General features: G+C 35.5%; 1 protein-coding gene across 11 annotated transcripts in view; it reads left to right on the top strand.

The window, feature by feature from the left end:
- Positions 1–23,278, top strand: part of SUPT3H (SPT3 homolog, SAGA and STAGA complex component) — a 555,592-nt gene that overhangs the window by 444,328 nt on the left and 87,986 nt on the right. For all 11 annotated transcript variants that reach the window (XM_058432546.1, XM_058432547.1, XM_058432550.1 and 8 more), the window contains one exon: positions 1,778–1,888. In XM_058432546.1, coding sequence (XP_058288529.1) covers positions 1,778–1,888 — 111 coding nt within the window. The remainder of the gene's footprint in view (positions 1–1,777; positions 1,889–23,278) is intronic.

The following is a 23,278-nucleotide window of genomic DNA, read 5'->3' as shown; positions in this document are numbered from 1 at the left end:
ACACAAAGACTTACCATAGTAAACCTCCTACTTCAGTTTTTGATCAGTGTTTCATACAATATCTTAGAGATAGCTCCATACGAGTATGTAGGGAACTGCCTCATTCTTTTCAGTGGTTGCTTTGGTTTCTGTTTCTTTGAATGGATGTATCATGATTTATTTAACCAATCCCTCATTAATGAACATTTAGTACTATAGTAAGTATCCTTATGTATATATATTATTTTGTACCTGTGCAATGTATCTGTAGGATAAATTCTTACAGGTGAAATTGCTGAGTAAAAGAGATTGTTCTTTTTCATTTTTATAAGATTTTGCCAAATTGCTATCCATAGAGGTTGCTATCTATAGAGTTATATTCCCTACAAAGAATTATGAGAGTAAAAAATGTATTATCAAAAAATTACAGTAATTATCAGAAAAACAGATAATATTAATTGTGTGACTACAAATGACTTCTAGACCCCAGTTATAGTAATATGCAAGTTTATTCTTTAATGTTGATGACCTGCCATCTGCTACCTACTATACTTTGAAGTAAATGAGCTTCTATTTCAAAAACACAGCGATCCCATTTTTAACACTTAATTTAAATAACCTAATACTATTACTAGCTAACATTACCCAGGAGGCTGAGTCAGGAGGATCACTTGAGCCCAGCAGTTCAAGACCATCCTGGGCATCATAGCGAGACCATAGCTCTAAAGAAACTAATCCTTTTTTTTTTTTTTAGCCAGATGTGGTGGCACTTGCCTTTAGTCTCAGCTACTTCAGAGGCTGAAGCCAGAGGATCGCTTGAGCCCAGGAGTCTGAGGCTTCAGTGCGCTGTGATCACACCACTGCACTGCAGCCTAGGTGACAAAATAAAACATCTCTTTATAAAAATAAAACAATTTCCTAGCATGTGTCAGGCATTGTTCTAAGTGGTTTATGTATTTCAACTTATTTAATTTTCACAACAGTCCTACAAACAATTATAATTGTTTTCCCAATTTACAGGTGAGGAAGCCAAGGCCTGAGATATTATGTATCTTGGCAGAGCTGGTAACTTGTAGGGCTAAACCCTAGCCCTATAAGTTATTTTGAAAAATCATGCTGAACACACGTATACACATCTATAATTTCTTAAGTTTGTATTCATACTCTCATCACAAATAATCCTTATCTTTCTTGTGTCTTTTTGTGCTTGCAAACCTGCCTTTTGCAGATGCAGCAAATTAAAACAGAAAGTTGTTGGTTTCATTTTTGTTCTGTCCTGAGATACCTAGAAAATTAGAAACCAAGTTGAAATGGTCTTATGACAATCCCAGGTATGATAAATAAATGTATAGCAATTTAACATTTTTCATTTTAAGTTGATAACCCTCAAGTTATTACAGAAATGTGCCAAAGAAGTTCCTAAGAAACGTTTATAATAATAAATGTTGAAATGGTTTTTTTTAAAAAAATAACTTCCTGTGGTTCTTTCAGTAAGCTTTCATGACACTTTTTATCTGCAGGCAAGTGGCTGTATTCTCCTGTGTCTTGACATGCAGGCTTAGGTGAAATATTGTGGGCATAAAAATTGGATTTGGTAGGTCTGCTAGGAAGGGGTCATGTAAAAGTCATCTTTGATTTGTTAATGGAATTCTTTTTTAGACGTAGTATATGGCAGTAGTGATGTGCATCCTAAGGGAAAAACCGGTCTCTTCTGTAAAGTTGTATTTTCATATTTATACACTGTAGTTCTGTTGTGTGTTTTTGATTTAATAACAATTTATGTGTTTTTCTGTCGCAGAGCACTGCAGCCTGTGGTGTTGAGGCTCACAGCGATGCCATCCAGCCCTGCCACATCAGAGAGGCCATTCGACGCTACAGCCACAAGATTGGCCCACTTTCCCCATTCACAGTACGTAATAACAGAGTTATAAAAAGTTATATTTATAATATGAAAGAATTTTGATTTTCAAGTGGTCAAATGAAGAAGCAATGGAATTGTTGAAAGCAATTTGTGGTGACTGTAATTTTGTTGTATAAAAGTGGCATAATTCTCTTGGGAAATGAAAGTCATTTTCGTCTCTTTTTGGAAGGACACTTTTTTTCTACAAAATATTATTTTCTTTCAATTACAAATTAAGTTTTTTTGTTGGGGTTTATAGTTTCTATTTTTCAAAGCTTAAGTTTATAAAACGTTATTCTCAAATTATATGTATCCAAATATTGCTAGTAGCACTTTATATTTTAGAATTGGTTAGATTGGCATTACCACTTCTATCAGAGTATCCTTCTAAACATGCTTTTAGTTGGAAGAAGAAGAGATATTTCTTTACTGGCTTTGAACTAAGCTGAAATGCAGACAGCCTTTTACATCTTCAAATGATTTGAAGACTTATAATCAGGGTTTTGTGTTGTTTTAATGGGGAATTAAAGACCTGATATTTCAACAATCTAAAGAAAGTGTGTGCAGGTGTGTGTGTTTTAATTCAGTGCTCATCTTATGGCCCTTTAAAAAAATCTTATTTGTGTTAAGAGAAATTTCTTCAAGTGCTACTCTGTTTATAAGGAACTAGTTCAACAGAAAGTAAAGTTTGATATACATAACTGAGGAAAGTCAGATTTACTTTTTCGATATTCTGTTTTAACAAGCTAATGAAAATGTGTATGTATAACGTTATACATAAACAAATGAGAAAATAAATAGTAAGTATTACATAGTATACATTTTTACCTGAGTGGACTTTACTATTCATAAAAGTCATGATTTTGTCTATATTATCTTTTTTCCTTATGTTTAGTTAAATAGAATGATTTCTTTCCATCCTTTTATTAGTTGTTGTTAATTATATAGATAGATTCTCTGTGTAACAGGAAGAACATGTTTTATAAATGTCTCCAGAAGCTCTCTGTAATGGTGAAACTTTGCACTTTTAATATTTGAAGTTTATCTTGTATAAGAACATGATTTTAATATTGCTGATTAAAGCAATATATCCTTTTGCATGAATGTTTTTAAAGTCTTATAATTGAAAAGAAATAATTAAATCAAGTTTCTTTTACATGATAGGTGAAGTTGTTTTAAATGACAGGCCAAAAGGAAGATGAATATGAAAAATTATGAATGAGAAAAATAAGAGATAATTGGAAGTAAGAATTTAAAAACCAACTGAAATTGAAAAAACTTATAATGAAAGATTAAAAATATTAAATCCATCGATAACAGTCAAATAATGACGAATAGGTTGAGACAATGGAGGGGAAAAAGAAAAAAGAGGTAGTGTTTGATAATAATCTAGAAGCAATTAAAAGATAGCAAAGGGAAACACGATTTTTGAGAAATAACCTAAAATGGTAACTAAAAGTAATGAATAAAATTACATAAAGGAAAATGTATCCGATACAAGGAGAAAACGCCCTAATCATGAAGTCTGCATTATTTCCTCAAAAAGAAGTGGTAGCTGCTTCATTCTTCAAAGTTTTTGTTTTTAAAATAGACTGGACAGATCACCTGAGAGCCATCTTGGTTGATGACACTATTTACATACATGTGTGTATGTATATCTTTTCCCCCATGTCCAACCTGGTACTTATGTATTACTACTTTTACAATCTAAGACTGTAGTATTAGTATATGATAAAAATGTACTTTAAGCTAGCTTCAGATATTGCCTAAGCTAATTTTAATCTAATAAACGTAAAGAATGGGCTTTTTAAAACTGATGACACGATTTTAAAACGCTTAATTTAAATACATCTAGAAAATAAAACAAGCCATGACCTGGAAGTTTCAGTTAGCCGCTAGTAGAACAATCAAACAAAATCAACAACAAATGGTGACAAACTCCACCCCAGAGGGGCACCCAAGGTGTTATTATTCCTCAGAAGGGGACCGCCACCTGGAAAAGTCTGCTCTGTTTTCTTCAGCTATGAGAATTTGCCCACAACAAGAGTGAATATGCCTGCACTTTTTTTTTTTTTTTTTTTTTTGAGGCAGAGTCTCACTCTGTTGCCCAGGCTGGAGTGGAATGGTACGATCTCAGCTCACTGCAACTTCCACCTCCCAGGTTCAAGCAGTTCTCCCTACCTCAGCCTCCTGAGTAGCTGTGATTACAGGCACATGCCACCATGCCCAACTAATTTTTGTAATAATTTTTTTTTTTTTTTGAGACGGAGTCTCGTTCTGTCACCCAGGCTGGAGTGCAGTGGCGTGAACTCAGCTCACTGCAAGCTCCGCCTCCTGGATTCACGCCATTCTCCTGTCTCAGCCTCCTGAGTAGCTGGGACTACAGGCACCCGCCATCATGCCCGGCTAATTTTTTGTGTGTTTTTTAGTAGAGACAGGGTTTCACCGTGTTAGCCAGGATGGTCTCGATCTCCTGACCTCATGATCCACCCGCCTGAGCCTCCCAAAGTGCTGGGATTACAGGTGTGAGCCACCTCGCCCAGCCTAATTTTTGTAATTTTTAGTAGAACTTCGCCATGTTGGCCAGGCTAGCCTTGAACTCCTGACCTCAGGTGATCCACCCACCTCGGCCTCCCAAAGTGCTGGGATTACAGGTATGAGCCACCGCGCCCAGGCTGCCTATGCTTTTTTGTATCATGAGTTGCATGACCAGGGTGACACAGGTTTCATGGTATATAATACATAAATCTTCCTTTCAAAATTAAAAATTATCTCTTTAAAATGAGATGGATTTGTAGACTGTATGTGTCAATAACGCGGCCACCCTGTCTTGGCTCCCACATACCTCAAGCTGCTAAAAAAAATAAAAAGGAGCTCATGGTAGAAACTTAACCATGATTGGGGATGCTGATGTTCAGTTCCCTAAGGTCCACTCTGAGGACCTGACATGGTACTTTAAGCTGCAGTGAGGACACTTTGCCACCTAGGCTTTGAGCTGCAGCTCCTAACAAGAGAAAAGGTATGTGGGCTGCTTCTATAGTAATCATAGATTGACACCTATATTTTCATACAGCAAGGCTGAACTGACTTGCCTCTGATGTAAAATGTACTTCATAAATTAAAATGCCAATGAACGACTAGTTTATATTTATGAAGCATAGAGATTTTGTCTTCACAGCATGTTATCCCAAATCTAGAGTTTTTGGTATATATTTAAATGTAACATCTAATTTAGAATACCCATAACAATGTATATATATATATCCAGTTACCAATAATTCGATATTGTTAATAGTTTACATGGAAACATAAGTCAGATAGTATATTTAAAAACCTGCTTTTAGCGAGTCATCTTTCTGTCTACTATATGACTTCTGAAATAATTTTGTACCAAATGACATTATCAATTTCAGGAATATAATTCATTATATAAAGAATTGTAAGTGAATTTTTCACCTTAGGAATTATTTAAAGTGATAGAAGAAAGGAATACTTAAAGCCATGTTAGCTGGGGAAGAAGAAGAGTACAAATAATGCTTTGAATTGTAGTAGCTCCTGGAGTAGGAAGTATACAGGGAGAATGGCATAAACATCAGTCACCTGCCACACATCTGTGAACACCACATTCACGTGTGCTGTGGAGGCACACGCCATCCATCCCCACTCAGCGGTTAACAACAGTACTCTCTTTGGCATATTGGTTTTCATTGGTGATTTGTTTCTTTTCTGTGCTCTCATTTATTCTCAATCCTACACAGAAGCTAAGAGAAGATATCTTACCTTCTCAAGTAATTTTCCTAAGTCAAGCTGTTCATTAGATTAAATTAAATTAAACCAGAGCTAAGATTCAGGCCTTCCAACCCCTAGCTTCAAACACTTTCTCCTGAAATACACACTTCTGCAACTGTCCCCACCATACCTCACTTTCTGTATACACACTCTAAAGAACCTTTAGAGAAACTAATTTTACTTTTTTGCTTCATGTTTGTTTTTCTTAATTCTAAAAATCACTTCAGATTCTATGATCTGCAGTATTCTAGAGTGCTTTTGCAACCTAGAATGTCCTGAGTGATTTTGATGCTTGCCATCTTATATTGCATTTTTATTCATAGTAGTTGATAATACGTGAAGTTATATTGTGTGGTGATTAAGAACTTTGATCCTGGAGCTAAATGGATAGGGTCCAGATCCCAGCCCTGCTACCTACAAGCTGACTAGCCTTACACAGGTTTCTTCACCACTTTATGGCTGTTTCCTCATCCCTAAAGTGAGGATATTAGATTATACTTCATGATAGGATTTAAAAAGTACTGTGAACTTAATTAACATATAGTAAGCTCTTAATAAATTATATTAGTAATAGTGGAAGTAGTAGTAGCTATGGTATATTTTTTAAAAGAGATAAATAATACAAAGTAAGCGGAAACCATTCCACTCAACCACACTCAAATGCGTGTGCCTGTGCACACGCATATGCACACACTGAGGCTACCTGGCCTTACTCTGTAAGCCCAGAAAAAACTAAAAATTTAAATAATAATGTGGTTTGTTTATGGACTAATAATTTATACCATTAAAATTTAAATACCATACAAAAATTATTGTTCCTGAAAATAAATGTTCATTTTTACTCTTTGGCTTAATAACGGTTAAAGAATATAATTTTTTTTAAATCACTGATCATCATAAATAAGTCTTAGCAACTGAGTGTACATACTTACCACCCAATTTTTTGCGTACCAGCTAGGTTTTGCATACTAGCTCTGTGGAACAGAAATCTAAAGAACAAATGGGTGACCTCATTTATAAAGTTTCTTCAGTTTCAGTGTTTGTGATTTTACATATTTGCATAAGTTATTGAAAAGGTTTTCAGAAATTGATGAATATATCAAAGTTGATACATTTTTTAATTACTGGGCTTATTTTTCTCAACTTTTAAAGTTTCTGCAGTTTACTCATGAAAGAAATGCTACTATGTTAGAAAATTATGAAAATATAGAAAAATACAGAATAGAAGAAAACTTAAGTTCTAGAGATAACCACTGTTAATATATCACTACCTTTTCATCCTGCCCTTTTTCTTTGTTTATACATATTAATAATTTAGCAAAATTGAGATTATTCTAATATTGTTACTTATCATTTTATAGTATATTATGTAGTCCTTAAAAACATGGTTTGTAATAGCTTCATGGTACACCTTATACATCTAACTGTACCTTTATTCACTTAACCATTCCATTTTGTTCTTTATTTAGGTTATAAATAGTGATAGTGGATATTCTTGTCTGTAAATATTTATCCATCTATCTAGTTGTTTCCTTATGATAGATTACTAGAAGTGAAATTCCTGAATCAAAGGATTGGACCTTTTACATTTCCTGATAATCTTACCAAAATAATTCTTTGAAAACATGAATGACTTCATAATTGTATAAGTGGTATATGAGAGTATAAACTCAAATCAGCATTGAATATTACTAGTTTTATTTTTGTCATTTTCCAGGCAAAAATAAAGTAGCAATTATAGCAGCTAATATTTATTGAGCACTCATGCATCATGCACTGCACCGTACCAACTCACACAGGCCTCATGACGACCTTAACAAATAGAAACTATTGTTAATTTATGGATGAGAAAACAGACTGTAACTAGCCTTCCCAAGTTAACATACAGCTAGTGAGTGATAGGATATTTTTGTTTTAATTTGTATTTGATAACTAATGATATTGAACATTTTTATATATTTACTAATAATTTGTATTTCTTTGAATTGAATTATGTCTTTGCCATTTTTTGTAGGGCATTAGATTTACTTGTATGAATCTACTAACTTACATGAATAAATTTTTGTAATTAAAATTTTTAAGACATTTATCAATTATGAACAGTAAAACTTTTTGTCAGGTTTGTTGCAGGTATTTTTCCCAGTTCTCCATTTATCTTAACTTTTTTCTAATTTGATATGTTTTCAATATGTAGGATTTTATGTAGTTAGGTCTACTGATATTTTCCTCTATAATTTTCCGTTGTCTTATGATTTAAAAAATTGTATAACCTGAGATTAAATATACATCTGTATTTTTAATTATTTTTTATTCAACTATAATTCTACATTTTTATCTAATATATGGTATGAGAGTTTCTATAATATAAAAACTAAATATCAAAATATGCCAATCAATTAAATGAGTAATCTATCCAGTTCCTGTTTATTAGGATTGCTTTATCATCTGTTAAATTACTACAAGCGTATCTCAGGTCTTTCTGTTTTCTATTCTGTATTATTTTCCAAAATTATTGATAATGCTTTGTATGTACTACCTGAATATATAAAGAATACAGTATTTAGGGAGGGCATCAGGGTCTAAAAATGGGTGTAACAAAGGTTTAAATGAATTGTCCCACCAGAAAATTCATTGGCATTTGTTTGAAGAGTATTTTTTTCACAACCTAAACATTCAAATGCTTTTGAATGGTAATGGTAATGATTTTAACAAACACATTCTTAGAATTTACTTGTTCAAGGTTAGAAGTAAAGAGCATTTTAAAATGTTATGATTAGAGCATTTGGTGTTTTCTCTCAGAGAAAATGCTCTGCGGGGTAGTCTAGTGTTCTCTTATGTCACAGGGAAGGTGGTCAGACATGTTTTATCTAGATCTTCACTATTTACAAGCAGTGGGTGGTGCCCATGGTTACCTACTCAAGCCTAGCTCTCAATGGGAAGTGCTGTAAATTGCTGATATAAACCCAGGTCTGTAATTTTGAAAGCCAGAGAAAGGAAACTGTGTTCGCTGAGTGTGATGACATAATCCCATCTGTAATGCCTAAATCTATTTTAGTTTCTCCTGATATTCACAGTAGAAAAATGTTAACCCTCTGAACTTGCATGTTATCAGGTAACTTTCTATTGAACTAGAATAGCGAGACAATAAAATTGCTCATTTAAGCATGTTCATTAACCTGAATAATACCTTAAGTGCATCTGTAGAAACAAGGCTCTAGTCTTTACTCAGCTGCCTTAAATTGAGACAGAATCATAGCATTTTAAAACTGGAGAGGACTTGAGCTAGCCAGTTAGTCTGGACCTCCGAGAAGCTTTGTGATGTACCCAAAGATACTTTGCAAGTGCATGACAGAACTAACCCTAGAATCCAGCCTCCTGACTCTCAGATTACTGTGCCCATTTACTTTGATGTAAATTTATTAGAGGGCAATAAGAGATGTTTTCATATCATTAGTTTAGGGATGTTCATAATGGACTAATAGGGATTGAAAATACGAAAAATTTTTAAAGAATTCTTCACATTGAACTTTTAAAATCAAAAGTGGCATGACAGATTGTTTTGACCATTTTGATCTAGAATTTCATATTTGCAAATATTTATGTCATGAGCACATTAGATTTGTCTGCATCTTATGTGTTCAACCTGGAAAATTAAATGTCACTAAATATTAGAATAATTTTCAAATGTAAATGCCAAGTAGAAATTGGGTGGAAATAAATTATATGTGTTTTTACTGGAAGTGAAAATTTTCATAATAAATTTTTTGAGAGTACTAAATCTATTATTACAGATTGGAACCCAAACATGTTTAAAAGTATAGGCCACTGATCTTAAGGAAAAAATTTAACATGTAGCATATTTATCATATAAGAAGAACCTGAAAGTGAGTATTTTCCAGAAAAATATGAAACATTTAATTTAATTACTTTTAATTTCAATCATCAGAGCCTTTTCTGTGTACAGCAGCTAAATACTCTGTGGCTTACTGGTACCATAGGCTTCAATAAATTCTTACTAATCCTACTCATTAAACTTTTTCTTTATTGGTTGACCTGTATTCTTAACTCTTTAAGTGGTTTTATTCTAAAACTACAGCATTTCCTAAACTAAATTCTGTAGAAGACAAGTATTCCAAGAGGTATTAAGTCTGTGTTTGTGTAAGGAAGATCCACTCTTAAAACTTCATTCAGTAAGTATAGGTGTATTTTGAAGTCAAAGTTATGGATGACAGTTGGAATATTATATCCATTAATGTCCACTTTATTTTTGTATATTTTTAGTTGCACAGCACTGAAAAGAGTTTGATTCAAAATACAGCCATTTTTAATAATGTGCTACACAGGCCTGCAGTAGTCTTGGTGCAAAAGAAATACTAAAAATTATTTGTTTGAAAGTTGTTTCACTAACAATATCTGGCACGTGCTTATATTTCTAAACTGGAAGGTTTTTAGAGGGAATCAATATATGGATTTCTTATCCAGCATAATTCTTCATGGTTTTCTGGAAAATATTTTTTAATGAATCTTAAAAAACACTATAAGCTACTTAAAGATGTCACAAAGAAAATCTCCGTCATCTGAGGATCGTTCTCTGACAAATATTTATTGAAGTTTGAGAGTTAAATTTATTTTGCTTCATCTGTTGAAAACATATTTGGTGAACTTCATTTTCCGCTATTGTAAGCATAACATCATGATTCTACACTGCCAACTGGAGTTGGTACGATCATGTTATATTATAAAATTGTTTAGTTAATTTTTTTTGTTCTTTTGTTTTTTTTAAATCAGGCAGATGTGGGGAGAAGGGAAGAGAGATCTTATCTCATTTAAACTCTCTGCAGCAATATCTTACCTTGGGGCAGCCAGTACATTTGTTTATAAGAAATTATTCAGTTCTATTTTGAAAAATCCTGGTATTGCCAATAACTAATGTTTGTCTCTGTGGTATACGGTGACTATTCAAACACATTTTGCTCTTTCCTGCTTTCACTTTGTATTATTAGTAAATACCTCAAATTTAGTTCAGCACAGGACATACATCCTGTGGTGATAGACATACTTGCACAATTTTATACAGAGTATATTTGGGCTGCTTTAAATATCAAAAACAAAACCTGAATTCCAAGACATAACTTACTAATCAACAGAACAATTATAAAAAGTTCAAATATAAAACAGTGGATGACATAACCTTTATTTGGAGTAGCACAAAAATTGTGATAGACATTGAAACCAAACATCTATGGAGACCCTAGAATACTCCAAAGAATCCTAGAATTTTCAGGAACGTAGGCTGAAAAAGCAAATCACTTTTCTCTAATGGGAGGCATAAAGCAGCAATGAAAGATGACAGTCTTAATCATCCCTCTGTATTTTCTCCAAGTTTATATATTTCAAAGTCTTTTTAAATTGGTAGTACTTCAAGAAATTAATCTATTTTTGTTATAACAGGTATACTGTATCTTGAGGAATAGAGGAAGAATTTGATCATGAGTGCAAAGAAAGGGGTAATTTATACCAAATAGAAACCTTTTGAATGGAATATTCTAAAAGGACTAAATCTTGAGGTTTAAATGTTGTTATAGTTTCTGGGTCTTTGCAATCTTCTGGAGGAATGGAAATCAAATGAAGAAAATCCTTGGAGTGACTCTGAAAAGGAAAATATGTCTTTAAAAAAAATTACAGGATTCTTTTAACTCATAAATTCATGAAAGCAGCACAAGGATTAGCCAGGAGGAACTAAACTAAGTTGAGCTATTTCTAAATTTTAAAATTGTGCTGTAAAAATGGCAAGAAACTTCTTTTAAGTCTATGAAGAACCAAGAAGATTATAAATACCCAGATAGATAACTCAGTACATTAATTTGCTGCTGTTGACCTAGCAAAAATACTATTTTCATTTTTTAAGTATTTTATATACAAATTAGTTGAATATTAGAAAAATAACATCAGTTCTATTTAAATATTTATTTACTATTGCCAGAAACATCTGACATTCATAAGTGTGTTTTGTTTGAGTGAAACATTTGTATACTCTTTTATTGATAGTATGACAAAAAAATTCCCCTCCAAATACCTGTGATGAGAGCCTGTTGAACTGTAAGTGATTTACTTTTTGGTGATTTCTTAAATAGTGTTACATAACTTTAGTCAACAAATGTAATCATTGAAATGTCATTTAATTTACTGATATAGTTGCAAAGTTAATCCCAGAACATAATAAGTGGATTGTTTTAAATAGGAAATTTGCACCTTTCAAAAATGAAACTGATACCTTACTCTTATTGTGCCCAACATATATTTAAGACTACATGCAAGTTAGTTAAAATGTGCAGGAAAAAAAATAATTATGCCTTGTTTTCCTAACCAATGTTTTAATTATGATTTGATTTAAACCAAATCCCCTAGGCTATGTATGCACAGATCAAATGTCCCACCCCCACATACTGCCTCTGCATGACTAGGATGCGAGAAGAGAAAATTCATAGTCCATATGTCAGTCAGATGTTAATTTTTTCCTGGCACCTGGATAGGTTCTCCCACCTGATTAGAGTGCACTCGCAGCTCTGGGCATATGCCCAATAAGTGGAGTATGCTCTCTAGATCAAGAAATATTTTGACTGATTAGTTGGCAGAGGTCATGAGGACAGAGCCCAGTGTCGGGCTCTGAGTTTGCCCAGGCGCATTCAAGGTGACAGTTGGGCTGCTGTGCCTCTCTGGTGGAAATAGCAGGGAGGGAGTATTTGAGTTGACTTTCTGGCTGCAGAAGTTCACAGCCTGGCCTACAGATTTCTGTCAATCCAATTCAAACACTTGTGTAGATTTTACAGTTTCCAATAGAGACATTAGAGACTACATTTCTGGCTCTGATTTTACTCTATATTCCTGATCTAACCCAAAAACCCACACCTGTATTCACCACTAATTAGGTAAAATCCTAATAAATAAATGAGTTATAGTTGACAAATATTTCTCATCCAAGCAGGGTTTTGGTGTTCAAAAGAGAAAGAGAGAAAAGAGAGCTAGCTTGGTTTCTACACTGTGTTTTTCTCTAAAGCCACTGTCTAAAGAAGAAAGTATTAGGGGTTGATCTTCATGTTGGTGACCTAACTTTGCCTTAATTTTTGATGGCAAGCAATGTCTATTGCTCACACAACCAGCTTGCAAATGGTTAAAATAAATTAATAAGGAGGCAAGGCAAGACTGTGTACTGCTATGAGTCAATCTGTCACCCACCACTGCAAGAAAAACAATCCAAAGTACATGCCTTCCCGATAGAATGAAAGCACACTTCATATACAAAGGACAGCACTTGATTTTTGAGTATGGACAAGAATCTGTATCTGTACAACTGAACTACATGTGACCATTATTAACATCCACATGTGTCCTGAGATCCTTATAGCTTTGATATCTGCATTTATTCAATAAGCATGTGTCAAACATTGTGTTAGAAATATATTGGGAGGGAGGTATGGTGTATGGAGATAAGAAACCAGTTATCCAAATATAGCAAAGGAGGTGAATAAATAAGCAGTGCCATGTGATTGATGTTGTAACTAAAAGAGGGACAGTTCCTTAGATACAGTGAAAGGATGGCACAATCTGCCTGAGGAAGTGAAGGAAAACTTTTAGGGGGTTTAATATTTGACTTTATAAAACAGAGGTGAAGGGAATGAGTAGTGATTTTGAAAAGACAATACAAGCACACAGAGGAGCAGGAATAAAATGAAAAATAAAATAGATGTATGAAAATAGCATGGCTGTTCAGGCAAAGATGAGGAACTGGATCTGGAGTACGTTGAGATGAGATGAAGCATCAAAGATAGAGTGATGCCATTTTGAGAAGGACTTTCAATTGCAAGCCAGTTTACCCAGACTTTATGATTTAGGGCAGCAGTTATCAAACTGTTCTGCCAAAATACATTATGGATTTCCCACAGATAATAGGGTTTTCTCTAGTTATACAAATTTTTGTCTCTTAAATTTCTTTTTCCTTTTCTTTTTTTTTTTTTGAGACGGAGTCTCGCTCTGTCACCCAGGCTGGAGTGCAGTGGCGCGATCTCGGCTCACTGCAAGCTCCGCCTCCTGGGTTCACGCCATTCTCCTGCCTCAGCCTCTCTGAGTAGCTGGGACTACAGGTGCCTGCCACCACGCCCGGCTAATTTTTTGTATTTTTAGTAGAGATGGGGTTTCACCGTGGTCTCGATCTCCTGACCTCGTGATCTACCCGCCTCGGCCTTCCAAAGTGCTGGGATTACAAGCATGAGCCACCGCGCCTGGCCTTTTTTTTTTTTTTTTTTTTAAAGGAAACAAGGTCCCACTCTATCACCCAGGCTGTGACGCAGTAGTGCAGTAGTAGCTCACTGCAGCCTCCATCTCCCAGGCTCAAGTGATCCTCGTACCTCAGGCTCCCAAGTAGTTATGCACCACCATGCCTGGCTAATTTTTTAAAACTTTTTGGAGAGATGGGGTCTCACTCTTGCCCAGACTGGTCTCTAACTCCTGGCCTCAAGCGATCCTCCTGCCTTGGCCTCCGATTACAGATGTGAGCCACCGCACCCAGTGGGAAATTTTCTTTTAAACAACAGACATAGTCATTAAGGAGCTATTTCAGATTTTTTTAAGCAAAGTATTAATATGAACAGCTCTGTATTGTAGAAAAATAAGTGATTGTGGGTTGGGCACAGTGACTCATGCCTGTAATCCCAGCACTTTGGGAGGCCGAGGTGGGCAGATAACGAGGTCAGGAGATGGAGACCATCCTGGCTAACACAGTGAAACCCTGTCTTTACTAAAAATACAAAAAATTAGCTGGGTGTGGTGGCATGTGCCTGTAGTCCCAGCTACTCGGGAGGCTGAGGCAGGAGAATCGCCTGAACCTGGGAGGTGGAGGTTGTGGTGAGCCGAGATCATGCCAATGCACTCCACCCGGGGCAACAGAGCAAGACTGTGTCTCAAAAAAAAAGAAAAGAAAAAAGAAAAAGAAGTGATTGCGTTGAGAAGAGACTGGTGTGAGGGGATATAATAGGCAAAGAAACAAATTAGGTGGCCCTGCAATATTGCAGGCAAGAGGCTAAAAGAGCATCTTCTGAGGCAATGGCATGAGACCAGAGAAGACAAAATGTATTCAAGATATATTTGCCATATAGAATAAGTAGAATAAGACCCTGAGTGAGAGAAGAATAAAAAATAGCAAGTTTACAATTTGGCTGAATGCATAGAACAGACAATTAGAAATGTTCTTGAGACTAAATTCAGTGCTCACATACTTAACAAAGAACTCGCATTAAATTTGAAGATTCACCAGGGAAACTAATTTCAGGGAGATTTCCTGGTTAAGAGTGGAGGTAGCTCAAAGCAGAAATCATCTAAACTTTAAAAAAAAAAAAAAAAAAGACACTATAGCTTTCTGTTTGAACTTCTGCGAGTGTTTGTATATACGACCAGAAAGTCCCACGTATTATGCTGTTTTGATGAACAAATTGACTTTCTAAACTGTTAATGAATTTGGTCATGCATTCTTAGAAGATGCCTCATCTAACCAGATTTTGACTTTTTTTTCCTTCATTAAAGCCATGCCTGCAGTAGCTTTGGGTAAGATACAAAATCCAAAGCATTATTTTCCTAAACTTTGATTAGCAGCTTTTATCTCTGTGAGAAGCCATCATCTCTGTCATTGCTCTTCCAATGTAAGGAAGAAACTCAAAAAGAAACTGTAAGGAACGTAATGAGAGCAGCACTAACTTACACACCAGATTTTATAGGATTTATGAAATGATGAGTTAGCGCTTTCTCTACAATTTAACAGAAATCCAGCCTTACTGATTGTAGTGATGTTTCTAAAGGAGACTTGCTATGTAGTTCATCATAACCCATACAATCATTCCACCTCAACAAGCACTTCCAGTCTGTAAGAAGTTCAGGCTCAATTTCAGGCCTTTTTGCCCTTCCCTGCTAAGTGTCCCTCCTTCAGATTTATGAAAGAAAACATTTCTTTCTGTGAAAGGTTTTTGTACACCCGCATCTGGAAGTGTTTATTTCAGCGGCATGTAAGCTATCTGTGGATTTAGTTAGCACCAGACCCCCTTTTGTGTACTTCTACCTTAAAAATTTTATAAATGATCTTATTGAATTTGTGCCAGTATGCACATGGTTTGGCTGATTGCAGCATATATCCTTTACCTGCCAGTCACCTTTGATTTATGTTCCTTCTGCTAAGCTTTTGCCTTCCAAAAATGGTGCCACTGAACTGTCCTCTAAATCATCTTATTGGTTAAATTACTCCAAGATGAGTTGGTATGTTTTTGGTTGCCTACAGTCAGATGAATTTATATTTTTATGCCCTTACCCACTTCTAGTGAAGTCACTTATAAAGGAGGATTGGACAAGTTATATCATCGATCTCTTTATTCCAAATGAATACCATCTGAAACACTGTGCCAAGTCCAGACTAAAGTGATGAAGAAGTGTTCTTTGGCATCCACTTACAGGTCCTTCTTTTGCAAAGAAGTCTGTACCTTGAACTATAAATCTGATGTGGGGACTTTTTAATTCTCAGAAAAGGGGAAATAAAGTCACTGAAACAAAATATGTAAACTTTGTCAGAAAGATAGGGATTTTGTAGGCTTTCCAAGACTTTACTAACTTGTGAGTTTCATGATGTTTCTTGGAGAAAACCAGGTGGCTTGGCAGTTACTTAAAATGTTGGCTATTTGTGGGAGTGGTTTCAAGGGGATTCATATTTCTAAAGAGAGATCTTAGCTAATTCCTAAGAGCTTTTGACAAAGTGATGCATCATTTTGAACTAATTTTCTAGACATACATTGGTCATTTAACTTAATGTCACATGTTACCAGCTGTATCACTAGATTACCCCCAGTGAATTTACTTAGAGTGAATTTGCTAATGAGGAAGCCAATATTGTGCTGATAGAGCATGGCATTACTGATAGAAATTTTAAAGTAGATTTTAAGTACTCAAATATCTCACTTCAGCAAGCTTTGCAAAGAACTGGGTTTTTTTCCTATATAATACATGATGATAGAGGAGTATTTTTAAATTTCCATGATTGTACTTGAAATGGTGTGGAAGTATTTAAAATACTTGGATTACACAGCTCTCAGTATCATAGTTCACAAACTATTGTAAGCAAGGATAGAACTAGGCTGCTTGGCTGTGGTCCCACCTAGCCTGGAGGTATTTATTCTAAAAGACTCATGAGGCTTCATTTATACTCCTGAAAATTTATGTGGTGCTCCCTGTGCTGAAAGCTGTCTCAAGAGTGTGTCAGTCACATTTGCATGTTTAGACAGTCATGGCACTGACATGCTGTTCAGAGACGCAGCATGTGTAGGGCTGCTGCTAATAGAAAATCACTACCAGAGATGTAAGCACTGTTTCCATTAATATGTCAGTTTGACTTTTAAAAACATATATGTACACACATATGTGATCTTTTAGATAGAATATACATATATTGTACCTATATGTGTGTAAACTTGTATATGTATGTGTATACAGTCTCAAATATAGTCTCATTTAAAATGATTATCCTAAATGAACCAAAAATTTAATGAATACTAGTTTACGTAAATGACCAGTTAACATTCTACTGTCTTTGATGGTTTTTCAAGGGCTTTTGAGTCAGACAACTTGCCTGAGTCAGTTTTGTGATTTGTTAAAATTAGCAATTTTTTTTTTTCTTTTTGAGACAGGGTCTCACTCTGTTACCCAGGCTGGAGTGCAGTGGTGCAACCCTGGCTCACTGCAGCCTCAACCTCCCAGGCTCAAACAATCCTCCCACCTCAGCCTCCCAAGTAGTTGGTACTACAGACATATACTGTCATGCTCAAGTAGTTGTTTTTTTTGTTTGTATTTTGTAGAGACAAGGTCTCACCATGTTACCATGGCCTTGAGCTCCTGAACTCAAGCGATCCACCTGCCTCAGCCTCCCAAAGTACTGGGAAATTACAGACGTGAACCTCTGTGCCTAGCCCCCAAATTAGCAACTTTTAATAAGTGTCAGTAATAATACTTCAAAGCTTCTAGCACTGTGCTTAACATAGAACATGCTTAAAGAAATGCAGCATTTTAAAATCATTATTACCATATTAGAATTTAAATGTAGATTATAATGCTAGTTTGCCAATAGTACCCTTCAGAGAATCACAAAGAGAAGCCCAGCCTGACATTTGAGTGTGAGACAGAGACCCAGACCCGTAATTGGCTTTCTTTATAGCCTTCAAAAAATTCCCTAATGTTTCTATGTCCATTTTCAGTTAGTAATAATATGTTCTGTATACCAAAACCTTTCGGAGTATCTTGAGATCCACGAATGCTGGACTCCTTTCCTGCCCTGCATGTTTGCCCTTGTGTGGGCAAACAGACCCATGCTGAGTACCATTTTACTTCCCAGTGTCCATCGCATTACTGACCACATATGGGGAATCAGACTTAGAGGCAGTAAGGGTATGGTAAAAAGATGAGGATCTACAGGAATTGTGGGTCCCAAAAAGTAACTACCAAAATCATTTCCAGGAATGAGAGCTTACTGAAGTTGGAAGCTTTAGATTGAAAGAAAAAAATGAAAGATGCAGTGTATTGTGAATCGGCTTTAATGATAAGTTTCCAGCTTGAGCATCAGGAAAGGATCCTTACCCGGAAATAGTTCCTACTTCTGCTTTTACTGATTCCTAAACTTCTACTAGTGTAGAGTCATTGTCATCTCTTAAAATATGTTTTTCTACACCTGTGAAATTTTAACATTTCAAACATCTAGATGAGAGAATCTATAATTCAACAAAATTGTTCGGCAATAACACTTTAAGTTGATAATGTCGACGAAAAGAGTCAAACTCTGTAAAATATTTGAAGAGATTTATTCTGAGCCAAATGAGTAACCATGGCCCATGATGCAGCCCTTGGGAGGTCCTGAGAACATATTTCCAAGGTGGTTGGGGTGCAGCTTGGTTTTAGACATTTTAGGGAGACATGAGACATCAATCAAATACATTTCTTGGTCCGGTCCAGAAAGGCGGGACACCTTGAAGTAGGGAGGGGTCAGGAGCTTCCAGGTTATAGGTAGATTTAAAATTTTTCTGATTGGCAATTGTTATTATCAATAGAAATGAATGAGCTACAATAAGAGGTTGTGGAGACCAAAAATTTTATCATGCAGATGAAGCCTCCAGGTAGCAGACTTCAGAGAGAATACAGTGTAAATGTTTCTTATCAGACTTAAGGTCTGTGTTGATGTTAATGCTGGAGGGTATAATGTGGCATGTCCAACCCCCACGTCCCATTATGGCATGAACTAGTCTTTCAGGTTAAATTTTAGAGTGCACTGGCCAAGGAGAAAGTCCATTCAGATGGATGGGGGGCCTTAGAACTTTATTTTTGGTTTATGGTAACTAGTTATGATCTTTGGTTTATTCTCTTAGTCTATTTCAGCAGAACCGTAAATTATTCAAGATAGATGAGAATGTATACAGTTTCCAGAAATTTCCTAAGAATTTAATTGTGAAATCTTGGTTGCCAGGTTATCTTAGCATCTGATAGTTACATACTTTTCTTCAAACCTAAGTTGAAAGTGTTTCTTTCTCCCCAGTGGAAAGAAAAATGTGTAATGTTATATGAACAAACTCTCTGAGGCCCTTCCAAATTTTGGTAGCAGTATTTCTCATGCACTCAGTTGGGAGAATTTTGCCACTCTCTTTACTTTTATCCCGAGACGGCTTCTTAGCACTCATACTTTCTTTAGAGGTAAGGAGAAAGAATTGGATGTTCAGATTTAGATAGATAGGGGCCCAGGGAATTCCTGGTGATACAGGGCATGGTAGTAAAAGTCCAGATCTCATCTCTTTTGTACTTCCTTGACTTTGTTTGAACTGTTTTCTCCTTTTGGGTCTAGTCCTAAGCTTTGACCCACTTGCTCCAAGATACACCATATTTCCTGATCTGATCCACACCTGGTGAGGACCTGTATCCTCAGGTAGACCAAAGGACTGCATCTTAATCATCCTGGGTTCCTCTCTCAGCAAAGGACAATACTTTTTATTTGTAGCTCAACATAAAAGATGGATGAATGGATGGACAAGTGTACAGAATGATGGTCTGAAGAGACAACAGCCACCTGATAGAGTCCAATTTTAATCTCCCTAATCAGTTTTAGGCCCCTCAAACTTGATGTGCCTTATATAAATGTACACTTCATTATCTATGATTAATTTGTATATGGATAACTGCAGGGCAGCCAAAAGAAATCATAAGATTGTTTGATTATTACTATCCAGGATTGATCATTGATTCCTCATGAATCCAAGGCAAAATAATGCCCACGCTACCTCATGGGTAGTATCTCTTTTAAAATAATATGTTCAGTGGGTAGTTATGTACTAAACATATTGAAGAATCCTAACCATACTGGGAAAACTATGAAGCTGAGATCCTAGCACCATGCTGGAACTATAATTGGAGCTAATAAATGCCTGTTTAATTGATTGACCTTTGCACTCTGCACCTCATTCAGCACTGAGGAGCAAAGCTCCACATAACCAACAAGAAAGAACTTTGCTGTCAATTTTAAGCCTCTGAGGATTATCTTTTAACTTCACTGATAAAACTCTTTAATCATTTTGCAAAAGTGGCTTTTAGGTGACTAGGTAATATGTATAAAACATTTAATCTTCATGGTTACTTTTATCACCGAAGTCCATTCTGTCTACCTAATTGTTCTTGACAGCAATTTTTTAAAAAATGTATTCAAAGGAGCAATGCCCAACTATTAGGCTCTGGATAGAACATTATTATAATAGAATATTATTCTTTGTAATGGTACTTGATGAAGGCAGATTTTACCCATGTGGCTATTTTATGAGCTATTAAATGGAAAATATTTAATGAGGACTCAAGTTGATAGTTGATAAACATTTGTTATGAAAATCACAAGTTATACATGAAACTATATGGTAGGGGTGGCACTGAATCATCACTATCCATTTAGGAAGGTTTTGTCAGAAAAATTTTAGATACCAAAAATAACCACTTGGAAAACAAAATTTGAAGAACCCCAAGTAGCAGAATAATATGGACATTAAGACGCATCTGTTTGTTAGATGAATGTGTGTTCTCATAGACACAACCTAATTTTTCTGATAAAAGTGCTTTTGTTAGTGGTATGCTTTTGTAGAGTTTCAGACACATTTTTATGATACATTTTTATGTGTAGTCATCAATTAAGAAAAGAGTCTAGACATCTTGTTTTCAAATTTGGAAGTTATGTTCTCTTCTTGGATAACAAATTCACATGCAGCCATGAAATGCATCAGGTTCCCATGCAGACTGTAGTTGTCTACATTCTTAATGAGGACCCCCTTCTCTCATCCTGTTAAGAAATTCCCAACATAAAATATTTTGTGCTATGTGGCTAAATAAAAAAGCTAGACAGCTGCAAGTTGAAGATGGGGCTTCACATGTTTCCTGACTGGAGGAGAATTCATCTTTTTTTGTTTTAATTATGCCAAATAAAAGCCGATGATAAACACAGGCATGCTGTGATTCTACTTTCCTTGGGAAAAAGAGAAGAATTCTCAGCATTGTAGCAAAGAAAAAATAGTGCAAAGAAATGTGTCCTAATGTAGACTGTCAACTGGAAGGATGATGATTCTACTCCATTATGCAGATAGAGATGAGCCTTGGGAAGAAAGGGAGAAGAAATCCCCTCTCTCATCTACAACCGGGAAATGCAATTCTCTGAAGCCTCTTTTTCCTGAGGGGTAAGCTTTGGTTTGCCTCTTCTTACTGGCCAGGGAAATCAGTTTTTCTGATGAACAAGGAAGAATGAGAGTCGAGTATTTCACAATGCATCCAATCAATGAATCAGCAATAATTTTTAATTCCTAGCGTATTGTCAGTGCAATATTAGACATTGGAGAAGAGAGAAGGGGAAGAACATCTATGGTGCCTCCTCACCTAGCACAGTAACTGCCACATTCAGAGCCAGTGTTCATTTCCTTCTGTATCAACTACCTACAGCTGAGAACAAAAAGAGAATTTACATTTAATTGTAAGGAGGGCAACAGTAATTCATTCTGTAGATAAGTGTTAAACTTCACATCATTGGTTCTAGGTGCTTTAGGAATCCAGAGGTAAAGGGAACAACAACTGGAATAATCAAGAATCTCTGCCAGTGATTCTTGTGGGGCAGCACTACTGCTCTCAGACCAGGCAGAAGGACTCCTGCCCCAGGTCCCACAGTGTAGAGAGTACCTCCTATCACAAACACTGTTCAGGTTCCACTTCTCCACATCTCTTACACTGTGTCCTGAATAAGAGGCAACCGATGATGAATGAGGATGCAAAACATAGTATATACATACAATGAAATATTATTCAGCCATAAAAAGGAGTGAGGTTCTGATACATGCTACAACATGGATAAACCTTGAAAATATTATGTCAAGTGAAATAAGCCAGACACAAAAGGACAAATACTGTATGATCCCACTTACTGCAAATATCTAGAATAAGCAAATTCACACAAACAGAAAGTAGATTAGAAGCTACAACAGTGGGAGAAGAAGAGGAATTATGCTTAATGGGCACAGAGCTTCTCTTTGGGATGATGAAAAAGTAGATGATGATGCTTGTACAATATTATTAATGTAATTAATGCCACTGACTTGTACACTTAAAAATTGTTAAAATGACAAATTTTGTTATATATATTTTATCACCCCCTGCCTCCCAAGGAAACTGCTGCTGAATTCCATGAAGTTCTGTGGATTGTGCTGCCATGACTTCGTAGACAGACACTGCTTAAGTAAGAGCAAGGGGAAGAGTTGAGCTGCAGAGCTTTCATTTAAGAGGGAAAGGAAATTAACTCATCAAAGCCTTTCTCTAGGTATGAATGCAATAGATTCTGGCATAAGGAAGCATTGTTTCCTAGTGGTGCCAAGCATCAATTTTCTTGCCTCTTTCCATGTTCTAATTCAAGGTTCCAAATATGCTCACAAATTAACACAGTATCCACAGCAGTTGCAAATGTTAGCTGAAAAACAGTAACAATTCGTATTACCCTTACACTGGTACATATTTAGGCCTAGATGTAAAGTGCATGAAATGTAATAGTCATTCCTTATATTGGCAACTGTATGGATAGTAGACATTAGAATTGTGAATATCTTCTTTAAAATAGAAATATTTAATGATTCCATTAAATTTTCAAAAAATTAAAATAAAAATTGCAGCTTTATTTTAAAAATTTAAAATCATCTGAAGGGCAAGACCATCATGATGGTACTAATACAGCTGACAAAAGAAAAGGTATACATGCCAGAATTTTGGCATAAATTCCAGAAGTATTTTTTATGCCGTAAGCAATGCATAGTCTTTTGAATGTATTGCTAGGAGTTGTGCCAATAACAGTGACATTCTTTGGAACAATTTAGAAGATATTTATGATATTTTCTGAATCTGCTCAAAGGAAAAAACATCTTAATGAAATATATACCAAATTTGACCTTGTAACCACTGTCAAACGTGGTGGGAATGCTGACTAAAAAATTAAAGTGATTAATTCTAAGAAAAAAGAAGATGCACTAAAAGGGA

The sequence above is a fragment of the Hylobates moloch genome, unplaced genomic scaffold, assembly GCF_009828535.3.
Source record: "Hylobates moloch isolate HMO894 unplaced genomic scaffold, HMol_V3 SCAFFOLD_20, whole genome shotgun sequence".
Lineage (NCBI taxonomy): Eukaryota > Metazoa > Chordata > Mammalia > Primates > Hylobatidae > Hylobates > Hylobates moloch.
Note: the sequence above shows the minus strand (reverse complement) of the source record. Positions and strands in the feature narration are given on the sequence as shown.